The following is a 22,823-nucleotide window of genomic DNA, read 5'->3' as shown; positions in this document are numbered from 1 at the left end:
TTAAACTGCTCAGAAGGCAAGGCTGGGTAGCTCTGAGATGATAGCACCTAGACGCTGTGATTGGATATTGTGTCAACCAATCCAATTGAACATTGCCATTTGTCATGAGTTGCTGTTTTTGTTTTCTGAGTTTCATCTGTTTTATGTGCATGAAGTGTGAACTGACATGATGGACAAGTTCTTATATATAATACATAACTTTTTTTGCCCATATTTACAGTGGAAACAGTATTGTAGTCGAAGCAGGTAAGCCTCATCATCCTCTTCCAAATCTTACACCTTTGAATAATTCAAATATACCAACCAAATATAGCATTCTCCTTCATTATTGTTTTCTAATATACAGTATTTTAAAACAAACACATTGTCCCCATTCTGCAAGATTTGGTTACAATTAATTGATAAATTAAATTATTCAAAGTTATCCTACAATTATTTTTTCTTTTAAGCTTACATGGTGATCCGAATGCATTTTTGAAAATTATGGAGGCAACTACCGTGTTTGAATAAAAACTTTAGTTTAATATAACTAAAATCTACATTCGACGTTTAGACCTTTATGTCAAGGTCATCTTCTGGAGCATACAACTATGCACAGAAAACAAGCTACACTACAATCAAACTGGTTTGTTAAAGACACTGACCAACTGCTACAACAATTGTTGGCCTGACCTCTGGTGGAAAAAAAATGGATTTTATTGGATTTGGATTTTATCTACCACATTGAAAGAGGCATCAGGTCCCTACCTAACAATATAGCAGATAAAATATGACTAGAAACTAGTAATGTCCTGAACACTAAGAAAACCATACAGAACAACCTCACAAAAACAGAATTAGCAGCAATTAAGTCATTAAAAGCCAAACAAAACATAATAACGAAAGTGGATAAAGGCAATGCCACTGTTGTCCTTGACAGGTCAACATACGTACTTCAAATGAATCAACTAGTAGCCGATAACAACACATATAAAATGGTAAATTATAACCCAACAAAAAGGATAAAGGATAAAACAGAGAAACTACTCAAGTCCGTCACTTCTTGGCAACCAGACATGGTTAAAAAACTCAAACCCCACTACGCCCCCCCCCCCCAGAATATATGGGGTTCCGAAAATACACAAACAAAATGTGCCCCTACGAACAATCGTGGAAGGAATAGACAGTCCCAATTACCACTTAGCCAAGAAATTAGCGGCAACACTCAAGGAGTTGGTAGGTCATTCCCCCTCCTACATAAAAAACACACAACACTTTATAAACAAAATTAAAAACATAGCACTTGACAAAGACGACTTATTAGTCAGTTTCGATATTTCAATGTCCCCATCAATGACACAATTCTCCTACTACAGAACAAATTTCTGCCCGACATTACGGCCCTCTTTGCCCACGTACTACAGTCCGGTTACTTTGTGTGGCAAAACAAATTTTACCTACAAAAAGAAGGTACAGCCATGGACTCTGGAAACCTTTGAGCAAAGGGCTCTTGATTCCGCCACGCTAAGACTGATAGTCTGGCTTAGATACGTTGACGACATGTTCGCGATCTGGCCGCACGGGCGACAAACTCTAAACACATTCCTTAGCCACCTGAACAAACAACACGAACGCATACAATTTATCATCGAAATCGAAAACCAAAATTCGCTCCCGTTCCTAGACACACTAGTCACGTCTTCCTTCAGGCAGTCTATCCTTCACGGTCTACCGAAAACCGACACACACTGGCCAATACATACATGCTAATTCATACCACCACCACCACCCATCACAAAAATATGGAGTCATTAACACCCTTAAAAACAGAGCTACAACAATTTGCTCTAACCAGCAAGCCCTGAAACAAGAACTAAAAATCATCAGCAACACATTCATAAATAATGGCTATAACAAAAACACTATTAATAAAATACTCCATAAAACAACAACAAAAACGAATCTAGATTACAGTAAAACCATAGCCATTCCATACATTAAAGGGTTATCGGAAAAAATCAACAGAATCCTAAACATTATAACCTCAATGCCACCTTTAAACCACCCACTAAACTTAAAACCATATTCAACTCTTCTAAGGATCCTCTCCTCCTATTAGCACATTTTGGAGTCTATTGCATCTACTGCACCTGTAACTTACTGTACACTGGTGAAACAGGACGGACAATCCCTATATGCAAGAAAGAACACATTAGACACATTAAATATAACCATTATGGTGAAGCAGGCCTCTCAGACCATGCACTCAACACCTTGCACCAAATCAACTGGAAAAGCACCTGCTCTTTACACCGCACAAAAACCTGGTACGAAAGGAAATTTAAGGAAGCCTGCGAAACCCTGATAAACCACCCAAATATCAACAACAAAGATGGCATGAAAATTTCAAGGATCTGGATGGCATACATTCAGCCTACCTAATATATAAGATCCAGCATAAGTCAGGACTCTAGCCAATCTTCAGCTAGTATTAGAAACCATTCCATACCAACTGGCTGGAATGTACATGATGTTAATATATGTATATAGATAGGTACTTGTTGTTGTGCCCAATGTATTTCTACAACCAACAGATAACACTAATAATAGGACTCTAGCATTGATGTATAATTTTATTTTTTTCCCACCAGAGGTCAGGCCAACAATTGTTGTAGCGGTTGGTCAGTGTCTTTAACAAACCAGTTTGATTGTAGTGTAGCTTGTTTTCTGTGTATAGTTGTATGCCCCAGAAGAAGACCTTGACATAAAGGTCGAAACGTCGAATGTAGATTTTAGTTATATTAAACTAAAGTTTTTATTCAAACACGGTAGTTGTATTCATAATTTTCAAAAATGTTATCCTACAATTAATTGCAATAGATCAATTAAGCTGAGCACTAATGTGCTATATACTCTTAATGCTTTCATACATCGATAAAAATGCAATCATTCATCAAACATGTGAATTTTGTAGCACAGGTTGCATACACCATGACAGCACACCCAACCAAAATGGGCACGTGACAACCCTGGTGTGTGTGTACTCTCACAAAGCAATTGCATATTATCTTGGGCATTGTTTTGACAGAATATTTTTAACCAATTCCTGCTCTTCTGAATTCTTGACTCAAAAAAGATAGTAGAAAAATACCAAATTATCTTCTCTTCAGATGTTCTGAAATACTGCATTTGACGGTTCAAAGAGAAAGAACTAAAAATTAATCTTTTATCTAGAACAAATACTAAAGGATCAAGCTCTTTGAAATAATAGAACATCTTCCATGTACCATCTGATCTACTTTATAATATCTTTCTTTAGGTTTAGCTGCATCAAAAGCTGTTCTACTAGACAATAATTGATTGGGATAGCTAAATCCTTTTGCCAAGCTCTGAAAAAAAAAACAATAATAATAACCTTTTGCAAGAGATCCAAAAATGAACCTAAAGAAAAATATTATAAAGTAGAGCAGATGGTCCATGAAAGATGTTCTGTTATTTCAAAGTGCTTGATCCTTTAGTATTCGTTCTAGATAAAAGATTAATTTTTAGTTCTTTCTCTTTGAACCGTCAAATGCAGTGTTTCAGAACATCTGAAGAGAAGATAATTTGGTATTTTTCTACTTTCTTTTTTCGAGTGAAGAATTCAGAAGAGCAGGAATTAGTTAAAAATATTCTGTCAAAATAATGCCCAAGATAATATGCAATTGCTTTGTGATCAGGACACACACACACACACACACACACACACACACACACACACACACACACACACACACACACACACACACACACATCAGTGACTTATGCAACCTGCACTACAAAATTCACGTCAGTTTGATGTAAAAAAAAAAAAAGTACCCCTTCCTCTCCAACACATGCCATACCATACTGCTAATGCAAGAAAAATTAGTAGCTTTATTGTATCCCTAACTACAGTGCAGATACAGTTAGTCAATATACTATATTTAGTGGCATTTAGTTTAATTAGGGACAACTGGAATGAAAATGATCCTGAATAATGAAAAAGAAATCCCCTCCCATAGACACTATGCTGAATACCGTAAACAAAATAGTTTTATTGTAGCACCAAATATTGTCTTCTCAACCTATTTCAAATTTTCTGTTGCAAAAAATACAAATGATTTACAAGTCTAATTTTTTGTATACAAAATACAAAAAATGGTTTGCACCATGTAAAACAAATTTTAACATATGTATGACTTTCATTCAGAATTGCATTTAAGATTTTCTGTATTATTAATACAGTTCACAAATACTAATTTTACAAATAAAATTTAACCCAAAATATTCCAAGTAGTATGCTATATATATTGAAAACTTTGTAAAAGCACATCCACCCAGTGTAGATGGACATGATATACTATCAAGCAAGTTGAAGTGAAACACAGGCACAAATGAACATGTTAAGCTATTGTAACTTTTCAAAATTTAAGTATAAATTCTTGATCTTCTATTTTATAATTTCATTCTTTCATATTCTGCTCTCCTATCTCTCATTATTATATGAATTTGTGCCTTTTCTCGTTGTTTTGTTTTCTGCCAATTCTTTGTTCTTTCATTAGTTGTATAATTACCCACCCTTTCCTTTTTTCTATTCTCCATTATTTCTTTTATGTTTGTTCTGCTACCCACACTTTCCTTTTTTACTGACATCAGCTACAGTTTTCTCCCCAAATTTACCACTTTCAAGATTATGTAGTCTTGGCTATAAAATATTGGTTATTTTTAGCCATTCTTTGTTTTCAAATAGTGATATGCATTGTTAAATTGTCATACTTAAAATCTTAACTTATCCTCCCACACGTAATGGTTTTTTCCCTCAATTTGCTATAGCTAACAAAATTTTGTTTAGCCATGTTATTATACTTGATTCACACAATGAATTTGATTGTTTTTATAAATACAAGTCTTAAACAGAAATAAATTTTGATTTTTTATTGAAACAATACAATATCAAATCTGAAATGTAAGGTGAGGAAAAAAATCATTGTGTGTTTTTTTTTATTATCATCATCATCATCAAATTCCTGCCATGTACCCTCAAGGGGTGTACAGGATATGACAGTACTGCATGAAAAAATTACATCATTACTAACTTCCTATCTACAATTTTCCTCCAAATCAGTCTGTTAATTGTCAAGACTCCAACATTATCAGATCTTATATTTCTATCGTCTAAGGCACTTTGTACCGTATAAATCCACCTATATCTTGGTCTTCCTCTGGGTCGTTTTCCTGCCAACCTGGCAGAGAACCCTTGTTTTGCTAACCTTTCCTCTCCCATTCTATTTAAGTGACCATACCACCTGAGATTAGCTCTGCTAACGCATTCCTGGATGCTGACAAGGTCAAGTTCTTTCCTAATACCTCATTTTTAATATGATATTGCCATTGATGCCATCTGTTCACGCCTCTAATCTTTCTCAGGACTCTCATATCTGCGGTCTCTAGTCTTTGGTCAAGTGTTTTACTTCTGACCCAGCTCTCAGATCCATAAGTTAAAACTGGTTTGAACACTGTCTTGTATACAGCTAATTTAGTGTTCCGACTAATTTCTCTCTTATTCCATATGAATTTATTCAATTGACTTCCCACCATACCAGCTTTGCTGATTCTGTTGTCTATTTCTATATTTAATTTACCATCTTCAGTAAAAATTGTGCCTAAGTAGCTAAAATGTTTTACTTGTTCCACAGGTTCTTCATTCACAACGCAGTTGACATTTTCAATGATTCTTCCTATTTTCATTGTCTTTGTCTTTTTATTGCTGACCTTCATACCATATCTATTACAACAGCAATTGAATTTAGTCAGAGAATCTTGCAGACTTGTAGCGGATTTATTTAGAAGTATAACATCATCTGCATAAAGCAAAGAGCTGACATTAACATCTCCAATTTTGATATCACGTTTAATACCACTTTCCTTCATAATGTGATCCATATAGATAATGAATAACAGAGGGGATAATGTACATCCTTGTCTCACACCAGATTTAACATTAAACCATCTTCCTGTACTTCCTTCAATTCTAACTGCTGACTTACAACTCAAATAAAGACTAAGTATTGCTTGATATAATGCCCCATTGACACCATATAACTGCAGCGTATTGAATAGCTTCTCTCTTGGCACCTTGTCATATGCCTTTTCCAAATCGACAAAACTTAAATACAGATCTTTGTTATATTCCCATGCTTTCTCGACTGTTTGTCGTAAAGTGAAGATCTGATCATAACAGCCTCTATTTGGCCTGAATCCAGCTTGTTCTTCACCAAGCTTTTCTTCTACAATTGTTCTCAACCATTTCTCAAGTATACTTGCATAGATCTTGCCAGGAACACTCAGTAGGGAAATACCTCTGTAATTCTCACATTCAGTTTTATTTCCCTTTTTATATATGGGTACTATGAGAGCTCTACTCCAATCATCAGGAATTCGTCCCTCTATCCAGGTTTTCTGAACTATGCAGTGCAGCCACTGTAAGACTTTTATACCACCATACTTCAGCATTTCTGGTCGAATATCATCTACTCCTGCTGCCTTTCCACATTTCAAGCCTTTGATGGCTTTTTATACTTCAAGTATGGATACGTATTCCTGACTGCATGCCTGGTCAGTGTTTTTTATCACTGTGCTGTCATCACTGCTTGTTTCATTTAGCAGTTTTTCAAAGTAATTACTCCATACTTGAAGGATATCTTTTTCTCTTGTTTTCATGTCACCTTTATCATCTCTAACTCCTTTTACAGCACTCTTTCCTCCATTCCTAAGATTCTTCAACAACCTCCAGAATATTTTGCCACCTTCTTGATATTTATTTTCTATATTCTTGCCAAAGTCCTCCCATGACTTTTGTTTAGCTAGTTTTACACACTGTTTAGCTTTCTTACATTTGTCTCTGTATTCTGTAAGAGTAAAAGCTGACTTATTTGCCAGGAACTTTTGATATGCTTTCTTCTTTTCCTTCACTGCCTCTTTAACTTCCTGTGTCCACCAGGGAGTTCTGATTTTTTTATCCTTGCACACAACCTCACCACATGCCTCTCTGGCAGAATCAATCAATGTTTTCTTCAGAGTTTGCCACTGAATCTCCAAGGTTTGATTCCTGTTCTCAAACGCTTTCATTTTCTTTTCAGGGTGCTTAAGGGTCAAAGCTGTATAACTGAGAGGAGACCTTCACATAGCCTTTAAAGGAATGCGGAGAACCGACCAGGGCTTCTGACCTAATGTCCAATCCTCACTTTCTCGTGGTGCACCCTGTTGGGTATCTACTTTGATACTGAACGAACGAGAATGGGCTGGCAATTTGGGATTTAGCCGACCAAATTGTATTCTTATTGGTTAAACCAAAATAAAAAATGATGGTACAACATGACAAATTTTTTTATTATTTTTGTTTTAATACAAAGAACTGAAATATTATGCAGCACTTCTCATAGCATTACACTATTACAATATCAAATCTGAAATTACTATGTAAGGTGAGGGAAAAAATTGTTTTGTCCTTTCTTTTATTTTGGTTTTTAATACAAAACATCGAAATATTATGCAGCACCTCTCACAGCATTACACTCAGTGGTTGTATTTTGAGCTGATTGTTTTCAGCAGCCAGCCAATGTAAATGTTTCACATTCCATGCCAGTGCAGTTATTAAGATATTGCTGGTGTTCTGGGTAGTACTGTCCTGTCAGGTGTTATCTGCATCCAGGTTGACCATTATGGATCTCTAAGTGAGATCCATAATAGTGTGTTTACAGATAAATGTATTGCTAATAAGTGTAGCACTTTAACTTCAGTAAGAACATTATCTTTGTTGTTATGCTGCAAGTTTAGCCTACAGCATATCTCAGCATTGAATACACCATCACTAAATTTAATTAATCTTAGTATGTAATATAATAGCCTTCTTTTATAAGTCTTCTTTTCACTAGAAGCATCTGCACCCATACTTTAAATTTATCTGCCAATTAATTACAATAAAATAATAAACAATTTATGATTCACAGCAAAACACCAAAACGCAGAGAGATATAGTAAACAGTGAAGTGGTAAACAAACAGTTCACGAAGACTGTGCATCGGTGGATTCATGTGTTGTTAAAACCATCATATGTGTAAATGCAGCATGTTTAAATGGGCATTGGTAGGGTGACAACCATCCCAAATTTTTCAGAAGAGTTCTGTATTGTTATATGTTGTCCTGCTTTAGTAAATATCCCGGAAAACATCCTGGATTTTGAAATTGGCCTAGTTTTTAAGATGCTTGTTTCCCCCCCCCCACACACACACACACAATCTTACATAAAAATTGCAGAGCATTTCATACTCTTGAGAACTCGTCAGCATGCACAAAAAGTAGTGTTTATGATTACAGTATTTTTCATACAATAATTGACATTTTAAGTCATCTCTTATTGACAGCAGTATTATTTCTAAAGATAAATTACTGCCTTTGTTAATGTTTTTCTTATATTTGTGTTTGCTCTGTTAATATTAATCAACTAAATAACTATTTCATCTTGAAATATAGGGGATAAAAGCCTTCACTTAAACTGGAAGCAGTAGGAGTACCTGTATACCCTTTGAGGGTATATGGGAGAAATTTAATGATGATTATGCAATAGCACTAAGGAATGGTTTGTTGAACAATTTGTGAACTTCTACACCAACTGCATGTCATATTTGGATCTAGGAAGAAAGCAGTTCAGTGAGCTGAAGCATTTCAAATTGGTTGCATTAAAAAGTGTGCAGTTGACTGGAAAGATGCAGATTTTTGCAAGAAAATATTTTGACGAGAGATTTGTCAGACAGTGATTTATTCCACATTCCACGAACTTTCATGATTGAAAAAATGTATCAGTTGAAAAAAAATTAAGGAATTGAATGAAAACGAAATGCCATTTGATGTGAAATGACTTCAATTTTATTCTCCCATTGTCAGAAAATTTTAATGTCGTATATGGCCGAGAGTGAAAAATGGGCATCTTATGCATTGGTCATTATTGAAAAATTGTTGTACAAGTGGATTTTCATAAACTGTATACTTCTTAAAGAAGTATACAGTTTATGACAGAAATGAAGTGAGCTATTTAATCATATCAGCTCATTGTTTTTCCCATAATAAATTGCACACCAGGTAACTGAAAATACATCAAATACCTACATGTTCACTTCTTAGTTTATCTAATCTTTAGTTCACCTGTAGTGCTAATTTTATTGTATGTCCTATTGTGGATAGGAATCACATTAAAAAAAAAAATATATATATATATATATATATATATTTATCTCTTTCACTGTACTAATGTGTGATCCAACAGAAAACAGAATCCAACAGCAAAACACATCTCCTTGCGGATATGTATAATGTTATGCATTATGGGAGATACTGAGATAGGAGTGATGTTAGCTTGGTTGACCTTTGCTATGAGTTGCCCAGTGTTGTTACTACCTTACCCCAGTCCTGAAGATATTTTCAGGTGCAAATTTTGTTTGCTCACACTTGGAGAAAGGATTAAACTAAATTTATTATTATTGGGCCAGTTTGCTTGCTTGCAGGATGAAAAATCCCATATAAACTGGTGGAAAAAACCCTGCTGTCCATGTCGAAGACTGGCTAACTTGGCTATGGCTGAGAAAGATCCTTAAGCTTCATGCATCGTCGATGGGAATCAAACCTAGGACACTCCTTCCCCAGGCATATGGTTGCGAAGCGCATAGCCACCAGGCTAACCATGCAGACTGTTGTCCAGTATAAGGCTACACCTCCCCACATATTATGGGCCGAGATTAGCTTGAAAAAGTATGTTCGGGATACAGATAATCTGAGAACCCTGCTAGAACAGGGTCCTCAGATTATCTATTTCCACTTCAACCAAGATGCAAAGATGAGGAGCTATAGGTTTGCAACCTTTCATTGATGGTTATTGCTATAAATAAAAATTAAATACCGTATTTTCCGGTGTATAAGATACTCCTATGTATAGGATGCACCCAAGAAATTTAATACAATTTTCTGGAAAAAACCTAAACTTTAAAGTATGATTTAAAAAAAAAAATGGATAAAATAATAGGTAATTTTTAATAGTAAACTGACCTTTCAGAAACCTGCAAAACCCGTGCCATCTGACTCCTCTCTATCATCATTAATTTCTTATAATATAGAAATAATTTTGTCTTCATATTCTTTTGGCATTTTTTGACTGATTTTTGTTTTTGTATGCATACAACGTCCATTGCATTTCATGAAACGGTAACACCATGATGCACCACCTTTAAAATCTTCAATGTTACACTCACAGGCTACTTTGACTGCATATGTACGAATCATTTTTGTTGAAATGGCAGTGCCATTTTGCCGATTTTCTTGCACCCATTTCAAAACTTCGGGTCTCTAGTTCTGGCCACTTCGCAATTTTCCCACATTCCGTGCGCTTTTCTTTACACAAATTGTACAAAATCCACTTCTGACCTAGCCAAGTTCTTAGCCAATGACGCACTAGAAGTCACATGAAGGTCACGCATCAATCTGATTGCACTATTAACTGCCTACAAAGATCTTGGAACATAAAAAGGAGTGTGCATGACTTTGAAAAGAGGAAACAATCTTTACCTTCATTATATAAGACACACCCCATTTTTAAGATGAATTTTTAAGGTAAAAAAGTGCGTCTTATACACTGGAAAATACAGTAAATAAAATCAGTTTATTTCAATTACCTAAATTATTTTTTAATTATTTTCTCCATGCTCTTCAGTATGATATTTTTTAAAATAAATAACTTATTATATTTAAGCATATCAATTAGTAATGTTTTTTCAATTAGCTTTTAATTACCTTATAAATTTAGTGAATAATATTTTTTTCTTAGGATGGGTCCTCTAATTGGTCTTGCATTGTCTGTCGCAGCACTCAGCCATTGTCAAAATCATAAATTTCAATCTTTTGTGACATCTGCTTGTGAAAAATTCAATAACAGACTTTTAGACGAGGATCCATCTTCAGTTACTTATGAGGTAAAATTTTATTGAGTGATGCCTCCCCTTCTCCTTTTTTTTCTTTTTGTCTCATTAGTATAATTCTGTATGGTGTTGTAGTTTGGTTCGTAGAAAATTGTGTATGTTAAAAATATCCTGTCATTAAAAAATATCTGAACTTATAAATTTTGACTTGCTGGCTTATTGATGTTGATAAGACTAGTCTGGACAGTGTATAATGTGATGAGGATATATTAGTTATTTTGACTCTGCTTGTGTGTATGTGTGTGAAAAATCTTTGTAGTAATCAGCAATGCAACCTTGCTTGGCTTGACTCATCAGTAACTTATTTTTCTAATGTGAATCTTACCCACAGAAGCTTTATAAGTCTGCAGTACATTTTTGCTGTCAGTTGGCTAAGGGTTACATAATCTGTAATCCATAATGACATAATGCTGGCTTGGTTGGCCAAGTAGTTAGCTTATCCACTCTCCAGTCAAAAGGCTGCAGGTTCGAATCCCACCGTGGGCACGGATGCTTGTGAGTGTCTGTGAAAATACTAGTGGTGGTGGGCAGTAGATGGCATTGGTGTAGATGAGGTTTGCTGTAGTTGGTGGTGGAGACCGAGAGTTATAGAGTCGGTATCCTCCCTCGTATATCGAGTATCCTATTACATCAGTATTCTAACACCTCTAAGGAATCTTTGGACTCCTTGGAGTTATGTAATTATAATAATAATAAGTTCTCTCTCCAACAGTTTTATGATAACAGAAAATTATTTATACTACTAGCAAAGCTTATTTGGGAGTAGTCTTCCAGAACACAAGATTTTGTCTGAATGTTACATGAATCTGTGGAAAGGAGTGAAAGGAGGAGGTTAGAGAAATGAAGAAACCTTATTTTGAGAGTGAAACACGCTTTTCATCTATAGCACTCTCTTAGATAAGTAAAAATATAGATTATTCATGATAATGCTTCATGTTATAAACAACACCAAAGGAACAATATATAAATAATTTACTGAGCTACTAATAGTTTGCTAGATTTCAAACCAGCATTTTCAGAGCATTCCAACAGTTCAGCATCCTCAAAATGCCAGCACACAGTTAGGACTATTTGTTCTAATGAGACGGCTCTTGTCACAGAATTGCGGTTATCTTTGCAATGTATTTTTATCCACTGGCTATATCTACAAAAGAGACAAAACACTGCTGCCTCCCCTTATCCTTCCTGTATGACAACAAGATAAAACAATATCCTGGGATATATCTGAAAAAAATGGCTCAAGTTCTTCGTAAATATGTTCTCCTTGTCACTTTCCAACCACAGAGTCAGCTTCTTCATTCATTCTCCAAAGGATTAGTTTTATCCTCTTGCACATCCCAGAGTGTATAAGGTTCTTATGTTCTTTACATTGAGTTCTAATTGTAACTGAAAAGGAGCTAATGTTCGAAAAGTTCTAATTGTAACTGAAAAAGAAGTAACGTTCTATCAGGGGTCAGATAAAAAAATGAAGTTAACTTATCTTAGAATAACTATCTGGGGGAGAGTTTTTCTAAGATAAAATTTAGTAATGTTTTTTCAATTAGCTTTTAATTACATTACAAATTTAGTGAATAATATTTTTGTCAAAGATCTCCCAGATCTTTGACACATTAATGCAGCCATACTTATTGAGCTTTAAGGGCTCGATGAGTATGGCTTTACAATGTTTTGAGCTGATAAGAGGATCCAGTGAATTAGCATCGGTGTATCACAGGTGATGCTGATTTTAAGAATAATTTCTCAGACCTATAATGACTTCTGTTCAGTACAGCTGTCCTCTTCCATATGTATGGCAATCAGCCAGTCCTGACTTTGAAGACCCAATCATCTTTATGGTAAGTATGGTCTGAGAGATTATTCTTAAAATCAGCATCACCTGCGATACACCAATGCTGATTCACTGGATCCTCTTATCAGCTCCAAAACATTATAAAGCCATACATACTCATCGAGCCCTTAAAGCTCAATAAGTATGGCTGCAATAATATGTCAAAGATCTGGGATATAGTTATTCTAAGAACACATTAGCTTGATTTCTCTAAGTTAACTCCTTTTCAATTACAATTAGAACTCTTTCTACAACAATCTAATCGAGTGGTATGTGTTTTACCAATTGTAATTTGTGCTCTGAAGATTGTTTTGAAATCCAGCAAAATATTTGCAACTCACTTAAAATTATTCATTTTGTTTCTCTGATGTTTATACTATGAAGCACTATTATGAATAACCACCAACACCTAAGCATGCCATTATGTTTGAAAGAAAGTTGTAGTCAGGTGCATTTAGTGCAAAATGGGTAATTGGAATAGTGCAATCTGGACTAAAAAGTCCATCTATCAGTTATATTAAATGCCTCTAAAAATGTATGAATGCAGTTGATCCATGTGGTACAGCTACACTCCTTTATTGTATAGTGTGATATATCCCATTCCCTCAGCCATATGGCTGGTGGGGGGTAACTATATGCTACCACACTAGGGAGATGATTATAAGTAGGGTGGTTTCCCATTGCCTTCCTTGCCATAGTATATTTTATGACTGTAGACTGTTTGTGTCATGTGTGTTCACAGGACCGGTTTGCCTATTTTGAGGGATGAAAAACCTGAGTTACTGGGAGAAAGAAACTCTTCACCTCCGTATGAGACAAGTTAACTCACCTTTAGTCGAGAGAGAGAGAGAGACCAGATAAAGGGTCCTCACCGACGGGAATTGAACCCAGGTCTTTTTAACCAAAGGGTTTCGTCTATACTGACTGAGCTATGGAGGCTCATTGTGATATATACACATGCGCACACACTCGCTCATGAGCTAAAACATTATGACCACTCTGTTTGTTTTTTGCTATCCAGACCGCACAGTTGATCGGAACATGTGGTGGTATCTTGGTATTGGAATTGTTTTTATAGACATCATCTCTCATGGGGATGAGAGATGGATCCTCTCATTCCCATCGAACACTACTAATTCTTACCTGTGGATTGTTTTGGACATTACTCTACATGGTGAAAGTGTGGCCTGTGTGGATCAAGTCTCTTCTAGCAAGACTCACATTGTAAGCATGGTTTTGAAGAGCATATTCAAACATTCTGTGTGTATGGCCCTGAGCCCCAGCTCCCTATTTCTGCTGATTTGAATCCCTTTGAACATTTGTGGAATCATATGAAACACATTTACTGGTTGATGACAGTGCCTCACTCAGTTGTCAACCTCCAGGATATTATTCTGTCTGGTTGGTCCTAAGTACCTCAGGACACCTTCCGTGGCCTGGTGAAGTCAGTGCCAAGATGAGTGCAAGCATTTATCTCAGACAAAGAAAGCCCAACATACCAACTAGGTAGGTAGTCATAATGTTTGGGCTTATGAATGCATACATGTTGATATGTGAGTATTTGCTGCTGTGGTTGGTCAAGTGGATAGCTCTTCTACTCTCCAAATGGGGGGGGGTGTTGTTTGTGAATGTTTTTTCAGGTGGTCACTGAATTTCATTGCCAAACATGAGTTCACTTTGCCTATTGAAGGTAAAAGCTCCATTTATGGTTCTGTAAGGTGGAACTGCATAACTCTTAGTCTCTCCATATTGCTAATATAATTAGATTAGCAATGAGTGAAATTCACATTAAAGTATGTGGGTTGTATGCGGATATCTCCTCTCTTCTTTTTTTAAGGTTAGGTTTCATTGTCCTTCTCATCTGTTTTCTGTTAAAAGCACATGACTACTATTATCATTATTTTCTTCTTGACTTCTCACAATCCTAAGATGATGCTAAGAAAAAAAAAAAAAATTGGAAGAACAGTAATCTCACATTTATCCAATCATATTGGGAAAGTGATTTTTTTGTTCGTGAATCGAAAGATCATTAACTTGAAGGAATGGTTCATGTACTGAGGGGAAGCACTACTCTTGGAGCCGATGAATGCTTTCACATTATTGTTAAATTAAAATATAATGACTGAAGCTTTTAACTGATTTCATCAATTTGAAGGCAGGGGGGGGGGGGGTAAATAAAATTTTCAGCATAATGGCTTTCTCATAAGCAAACAAAAGAAGGTACCGATATGAAGATTTTTGAAGCATGGAGAAAAAAAATTAATCGCAACAACAAACTAAACAAAAACGATACGTTCACTTACTCTGTTTTTATATTATGGAAAGCCTTTGTTTTGCTGAATTGTAATTCCTTTTTCATTTAAAATACTGTAACTAAAATTAAAGTAATCAGAATAAGTCATCCAGGCTGCTATAAAAATTTCACAGAACTAATCTGCTAGCTGGGGCTTAAAGGTAACTAGAATGATAAGTAAGGCAAATGAATTGCAAGAATATTGACAAATTAAGTTAGATCCATAGTTTCTTGTTCACTTTATTGTTATGCCATTTCCTTTAGTTTTTGTTATCATATCAAGCATCTCTTTAGGCATTCACCATTAATGCTGACCTCAAGGCTCTGTCCTATTATCTACTCTTTTTCTTCTTCATAAATGACCTTTGCAATTACCACTAATCCTATCCACAGCTTTGCTGACGATAATACTCTCCGCTCATTTCCTTTAGTTTTTGTTATCATATCAAGCATCTCTTCAGGCATTCACCATTAATGCTGACCTCAAGGCTCTGTCCTATTATCTACTCTTTTTCTTGTTCATAAATGACCTTTGCAATTACCACTAATCCTATCCACAGCTTTGCTGACGATAATACTCTCCGCTCATCCTAATTCTACAAACCATGTGGCACTCTGATATCCCAGGCCACAAGATCATTTAAAACTACTACTGCTTTAAACATTTTCATACTATCCTTCAATGAAGCAGGAACTGTCATGTTCAATGCTACCAAAACACAGTCTTGCCTTTTATCTTGCAAAAGAGATCTCAGCTCACCTATCCTTACCCTCCGTAACACACAAATCACCAGACAAGATCAGATCTCTCTCTCTCTCCCTCTCTGCTTGGACTAATATTCAACCTCCAGTCTCTCTTGGCATAAACACGTCACATCAATAGCCTCCTCAGCATCCAAGAAACTAGACATTCTCTTTCATTAAAAAGGCTATTTTACACCCAACCAACTCGTAACTGTATACAAATCCCAAATCCACCCATGCTTAAAATACTGCTCACATGTTTGGGATGGTGCACCTAAACTTCCCTTAAAATCCTTGATACTGTTCGGAAGCGAGCAATTAGGCTCACTGATGATACCTCTCTCTTATTAATTCACTTCAACCTCTGACAGATGCACTGTTTTAGCACTGTGTTTGTTCTATATCCATGGTCACTGCTCTAGCGAATTGGCAACTATCATTCCATCACTTCCAGTTGCACCCATTAATACAAGAGCAGCTGCTGTTCAACTGCAAGCAACGGAACTTGCTTCTCCTCTTCTTCTTTTATTCTGTCCACCTCTATCCTCTGGAACACCTTCCTCATTAAGTATTTCCAAACAATTACAACTTGCAGCTCTTCAAAAAAAAAAAAAAAAAAAAAAAAAAAAATCACCAGGTGTGTGTACTCACTCTGCTTATTAGAGGCCTGAAGGGATTTGATAAAGTTCTGTTTAGTTCTCAGCAGTTTTCAGATTTTTTAAAAATGAAAAAATAATTCTTAGCCCACTGTATAACTCTGTTCTAGAAACTTAAGGAAACTCCACACCCCCAAAGTCCTTTTATGTATCCAATAAGTAGATCAATGTATATATATATATATATTATATATAAGCAATTAGTTGCTCTCTCTCTCTCTCTCTGTAGTCTTCCATATAAACAAATATGATTTTTTGTTGAGCATTCCACTTTTATAAAAGCACAGTCACTTCAAATCGGAAAAACCAAGCTTCCTTCAAACTAGTTATTTATTCACTTCAGTATATTCATCATGCTAAATTAAAGCGGTGTTCTTTGCTAATATCTTTAAATACTATTTTTACAATATTATTAATATGCAGTGCACAATTTAACTGTGTGTATGTGTGTGTCTGCTAAACCAAGTAACTACAAACACAAGCTACTTGGCAAACAAATCCATGTTTATCCTTCCTTACTAGAATGTCATTACTTTGTGTTACATCACATGTAATATGAGAAATTTTGAGTGTTATAATAGGAATGTAAATTTTCCATATCGTATTATCATATCCTGTACACTCCTTGAGAATACATGTCAGGAATTTGATGATGAAGCCTTCTATCTATTGTTAAATCTTCATTCCCTTTTCGTCCTCCATGTCTCATCTAACATATCTAATTAATTGTTCATAGTCTTTTATTGTGTAAAACTTTTTTTTTGTACCAGTACCCCTGATAATATAAGTGTTACAGCTTATGAAACTTGTTGGATTTTAATTGCTCATTTTTATTAACTCTTTATGTACTGTGGTTTTATAATATGGTCTCAATACTGAAAACCTTCCACAGAAACTTATGTTTTCAAATTGCATGAATTTTCAGTAATGCCATAAACATTGCAATAGATCTTACAATCCAACACTGGATAAACACTAGTGACAAGCAGGTAGCTGTTTGTTTTGTCATGAGCTTTTACTTGCTAGCAAGCACTTATAGTTCAATGTTTTCTGTATGATTTTCATATTTATGGGGTCTTTAAAGAGCACCATGAAGGATGGGGCATTCATTACCAAGATAAAACTGTCAGACTTTTTCATCCAACAGCAGAAGTCATTTCTGATTGCAACATGTTGCTAACTTCACATTGAATATGTCTCAACAGGCATGGAAAATCAAAATGTATAATTAAAATGCTTTTTGTTTTTTTTACTGTATTGCTATTGTTCATTCACATAATCCCTAGTATACTTCATGAATTTTCAGAATAATATTATCTGTAAACATTTCTCTTTTGAATTTTCCAGGTTCTGTGTGTGTGTGTGACCAGCATGACCTGCTCTGCTGCTTCTGCAAATATTTTGCCATTAGATCAGTTAGAAGAGATGGTATCATGGTTTGATGACAGAAGAGAAGAATTGCCACAAGTAATTTTTTAAAATACAAATATTCCCTAGATGCTTTACCATCATTCTTGTCCATTACATGATTATTAAATACATTTTTTTCAGTTTCTAATATTATATAAATCAGCCCTGGTACTATTATTAATTACAACAGTAGTTATACTAAAGTTTTTTCCTGTGAGGTTAAAAATTTAAAGGAAGAAAAAAAAATCAAAAATAAGATTTTGCTTTTTTCTTATTGGTTACTTTTTCTTTCTTATTGTGACTGCTCAGAGGACTTTGATATATTTTTTTCTGAGCTGATATAGTTATATTACCAAGGATATAAAAATTAGATGTACTTTATATCATAACATGGATTAAAATTAACAATTAGAGGTATTAAGGTGCTATTTGAGGGATTGGAGGGTATTGTGACAATTGCATGAAACTAATATTATGAGTTTTGTATCCAGATTATATATGCGGACCATATTGTATTTACTACAGATTGCCATAAAATACTATAAACAGTGCTGAATAATATGTCAGATATGTAGTTAATACAATTTGTAAATTTATTAATCATCATAATAGAGGTATACCCACTTCATCTGGAAAGTTTGGCATTTAGTAGTATTGTGATACTAGCAAGAAACTAATCCATATTATGTATATGGATCCTGTTACTTTTACTACAGATTGCCATAAAAAAATTGGAAGCCATGTTGAATAATATGGCAGATATGAGGGTGGTCTGAAAAGTTCTCAGCCTAACAATGAAAAAATGGATTTATAATTTCAAAATTATTTTCATTTTTCAACATAATCTCCTTTAAGACTAATACATGTATTTCAACGATGCTCCAGTGCCATTATCCTGTCCCTGTAGTGGTTCTCAGTAAGATCTGCAAAATACCCCTCTACAGCTGCAATCACCTCTTGATTCGAAGAAAAATGCTGACCAGCGAAGAAGAGTTTTAGTTTTGGGAACAAGTAGAAGTCAGAGGGAGCCAAATCTGGGGAATAGGGTGGATGTTCCAACAATTCATAGTGCAGATCCCTTAATTTTCCCATTACCAAAACACCTTTGTGGGCAGGTGGATTGTCCTGATGAAACTCACCTCTCTATTCACAAACTTGCGTACTCTTACAATCCTTCTCTTCCACAAAACCTCTTGCTTCCTCATGTCTTACATTCACTTCAGTCATTCTCTCTCTCTTGCATCAGAATTTTCTCCAACTGACTCACACCAAATCCATCCAGATAGAGCCTATCTTTTATACAGCTCTATCCACCCCTCAAACTCATCCCATACATTTACAAAATGAATTCCTTTCTCCATACACAAATCTGCAAGCAGCATATTATTCAAAATCTTTGCTCACCTTTACAACTCATCATTATCATACCTGGGAAACACACAGACTACCTTACCTACCAATATAGTAGAAACATAATTACATTAAGGGTTTTTTTCCATAGGATTGATGCAAAAGAAATTTTTCAGTACATGACATGAAGGTAAAAAATAGTGGGTGAACCCCTGGAAGTTTTATAAGCATGTGATTAGCAAGAGCATGAAAGACTAAATTTTTGCTGGAATGTTGAAAAGGTTGCTAACTGTGGGTCTGAGTGGTTTATCATCAAATGAGTTGAGCCAGAGGTATGATAGACATTGATGTGAATAATGGTGTAAGCCTCCTTCAGTGAGACTGACTATTGTGATGTTGGTATTATTATAAAAATATATTTGTTTCCCATGGACTGTTTTACTACCATCCAAGAAGAAGAGCACTTTATTAGCCATTTAAACAATTGAGCACTCAAAAAATATGTATATAAAATCACATAGGAGGAGGAAAGCACTGCCAAAAGAAATTGCATAACTATAAACCTAATTAAATCAACTGTAAAGTTTAAATTTTAACTAATTTCAATATGCACTATGTTATAATGTGCACATTGTTTTTTTTTTTTCTCCATTTATTGCAGTGTGGGGGTATATCTGTGTCATTAGGAATGATGGTAGAAGCTCTTCAAAGATTAGGAGTTTCCAAAGGCCCCAGACTTAGAGATTCACTTCTGAAAGACTGGATTCCAATATTTCAACATGAGGTAATTTTTATCAGACTGTTATGATTGAAGTTCACCTCAATTTGACTTTGCAAACCACATGTAATCTTGCATGTTTACTAACTTAAATAATCACATTCTTTATCACTACTTGTAACTAACTGTTCATTAATTAAATTTAATTTACTTATAATTTATATAATTTTAATAAATGGAATATTATGGAATCCCAACTTTGAACCCATATGTTGTGAAAGCATTTTGGAAAAATCTATAATCATGGCTTTTGAACTCCCCCCCCCCCTTTAAGTAATGTTCATGTAGGTGACTATTTAGAATTAAATATAAGCTAAGATATGTGATGTTGTGCAATTTAGAAATTTCATAGGCAGTCTGATGAGTAATACTGGACTAGCATTATCATGTCGTGTGATGATTTCAACCATTCGGGGGAGGGAGATCCCATGAGGATAGAAAGGACAAGCAATAAATTCCATTGCTTGCTACTACCCTAGCACAAGCAAGCAGTAGCTCATTGTGAATCCCAGTGTAGGCTTGTGTACTTTGTGAATGACTTTTAGATAGTAGATGAATTTTTGATACCTACTTATTTGGATACATAAAAGGACTTTGGGGGGGGATGGGGAGTTTCATTTAGTTTCTAGAACAGAGTTATACAGTGGGCTAAGAATTATTTATTTATTTTTTTTTTTATTTTTAAAAAATCTGGAAACTGCTGAGAACTAAACAGAACTTTATCAAATCCCTTCAGGCCTCTAATGAGCAGAGTGAGTACACACACATCTGGTGATGAAATTCATCTCCTATCTAAAGGTGCTTACAAACATCCATGCTTATGGCAGCATGTTTGTTGAAGAAGAGTACACTAAATACTTGGCGATCCATCTGGATCTTATAGATTATAAGTCACTATCTAAGCTCATAAAGTAGATATACAAAATGAAAATGATATGTGAGGACTTCGTAGAAAACCATTTCCTGGAATATACATTTAAAGATAATGGTAGCAGTTAATTCTCCAGAGAAATCATGCTTTTGTTTTACAGGGAAGTGGAGAAATGATTGTAGTTAGTTAGTTCAGTAGAATAGAGCTCATGAAAACCTAGTTGACAAAGGCAAAAGTAGAATATGTATGAAAAAAGAGATTGGGGTGAGTGGGGGGGGGGATTCTCTGATGCATCAAGAATTTTTAAGGAAGTTTTAAGTTCACCATGAATCTGAGAACAACATTCTAAAGTTGGGTGAGTTTAGAATGTCTTTATTTTTAAATTAAAGATGCTAAGAAATTATCTTCTTGGTTTAATCCTTTATCCAAGTGCAAGCAAACAATGTTCGTGCCATGAAGTATCTTCACATGCAAACACTACTTACAAATTTACACTTGGATAAAGGATTAAACCCAGAATATAATTATTTGGCATCTTTAATTTATAGTATAACCAAGTGAAAAAAACTTTCAAAATCTGTTTCTTTATTTTTTATTATTATATGGTTATTTCCATGGAGTTCAGAGATGGGAGACCTGCACTAACTTTTCTTCTTCTTCTGCAGCTTGTCCCACCTAAGTAGGGTTGCCATCCTTCTGTCTTGGGTTGTAACCACACTTAAGTTCTTCATCCTAAAGACCCCCTCTGCCACTTCTTTGGCTTCCCGTGCTTCCTCCTCCCCTGCACATTCATCTGCATGACCTTTCTTCCCACATACTCATCCTCCCTCCTCATCACATGACCAAATCATCTCAACCCTGCCTCCTGTATCTTCGTTCCTAAGTTCATAACTTTCACCATTCCCCTTACATAGTCATTTCTCAGACGATCCTTTCTGGTCACACCATGCATCCACCTAAGCATTATCATCTCCGCTACCTCCATCTTGCTGATGTTATTTTTCCTCAGGGCCACAGTTTCCATAGTATACGTCATAGCTGGTCTCACTACTTTCCTGCAGATTTTGCCTTTTAGATTGATCAGCACCTGCTTATCGCATAGCACTCCAGCCATCTCTCTCCAGTTCCTCCATCCTGCTTGTATCCTGCATCCCACTTCCTTCTCAGCCTCTCCATTCTCTTTCACTGTTGAACCTAAGTATCTAAAGTCCCTAACCTTCCTGATGACATTTCCCTCCAGCTCCAGATCTATCTCCTGGCTGCCATCCAGTTTGCAACACATATACTCTGTCTTACTTCTGCTCAGTTTCATACCTCTTTTTCAGTACTTTCCTCCATCTCTCCAGTTTAGCTGCCACTTCTTCTCTTGATTCAGCACACAGCACGATGTCATCTGCATCATGCTGTGTGCAAGGCATGATGCAGATGACAAGGCATATGCTTCTCTCATCTCCTCTGTCACCACCTCCATCACAATATTAAACAGGAACAGACTTAATGGACCCTTGATGCAAGTCAACTGTCACTTGAAAACTTTCTCTCTCTCCCATGGCAGGTCTGAATTCTTGTCTTCACATTTCTGTACATTTCCTGTGCCAACCTGACATATTTCTCCAGTACCTTCTTCTCCCTCAGACACCTCCAGGCTTCTTGCCTTGGCACTCTATCATATGCTTTTTCTAGATCAATAAACGCAAGATGTAGCTCCCATTGTTTCTCTCAAAACTTTTCCATCATCTGCCATAACCCAAAGATGGCATCTGTCATTGATTGACCAAGCATGAAGCCAAATTGCTCCTTTGCAATCTCCACTTCCTTCCTCAGTCTTCCATCAAGAACCATTTCTAGGATTTTCATTGTGTGGGACAT

The 22,823-nt window shown here is 35.5% G+C and overlaps 1 protein-coding gene across 2 annotated transcripts in view; it reads left to right on the top strand.

Annotated features, from left to right (window-relative positions):
* The window catches only part of LOC150099747 (focadhesin), a 381,450-nt gene that overhangs the window by 274,414 nt on the left and 84,213 nt on the right, over window positions 1-22,823 (top strand). For both annotated transcript variants that reach the window (XR_016549345.1, XM_090403693.1), the window contains exons 22-24: window positions 10,874-11,018; window positions 17,893-18,012; window positions 19,967-20,089. Coding sequence is in view for 1 of the 2 variants with exons in the window: in XM_090403693.1 (XP_090259819.1) it covers window positions 10,874-11,018; window positions 17,893-18,012; window positions 19,967-20,089 (388 nt within the window). In the remaining variant the exon portion in view is untranslated. The remainder of the gene's footprint in view (window positions 1-10,873; window positions 11,019-17,892; window positions 18,013-19,966; window positions 20,090-22,823) is intronic.

Source organism: Typopeltis vanoorti, chromosome 14, assembly GCF_054136105.1.
Source record: "Typopeltis vanoorti isolate ZY-2024b chromosome 14, IOZ_Tvanoo_1.0, whole genome shotgun sequence".
Taxonomy (NCBI): Eukaryota; Metazoa; Arthropoda; class Arachnida; order Uropygi; family Thelyphonidae; genus Typopeltis; species Typopeltis vanoorti.
The sequence above is the reverse complement of the archived record's forward strand: the minus strand, read 5'-3'. Positions and strand labels throughout refer to the sequence as shown.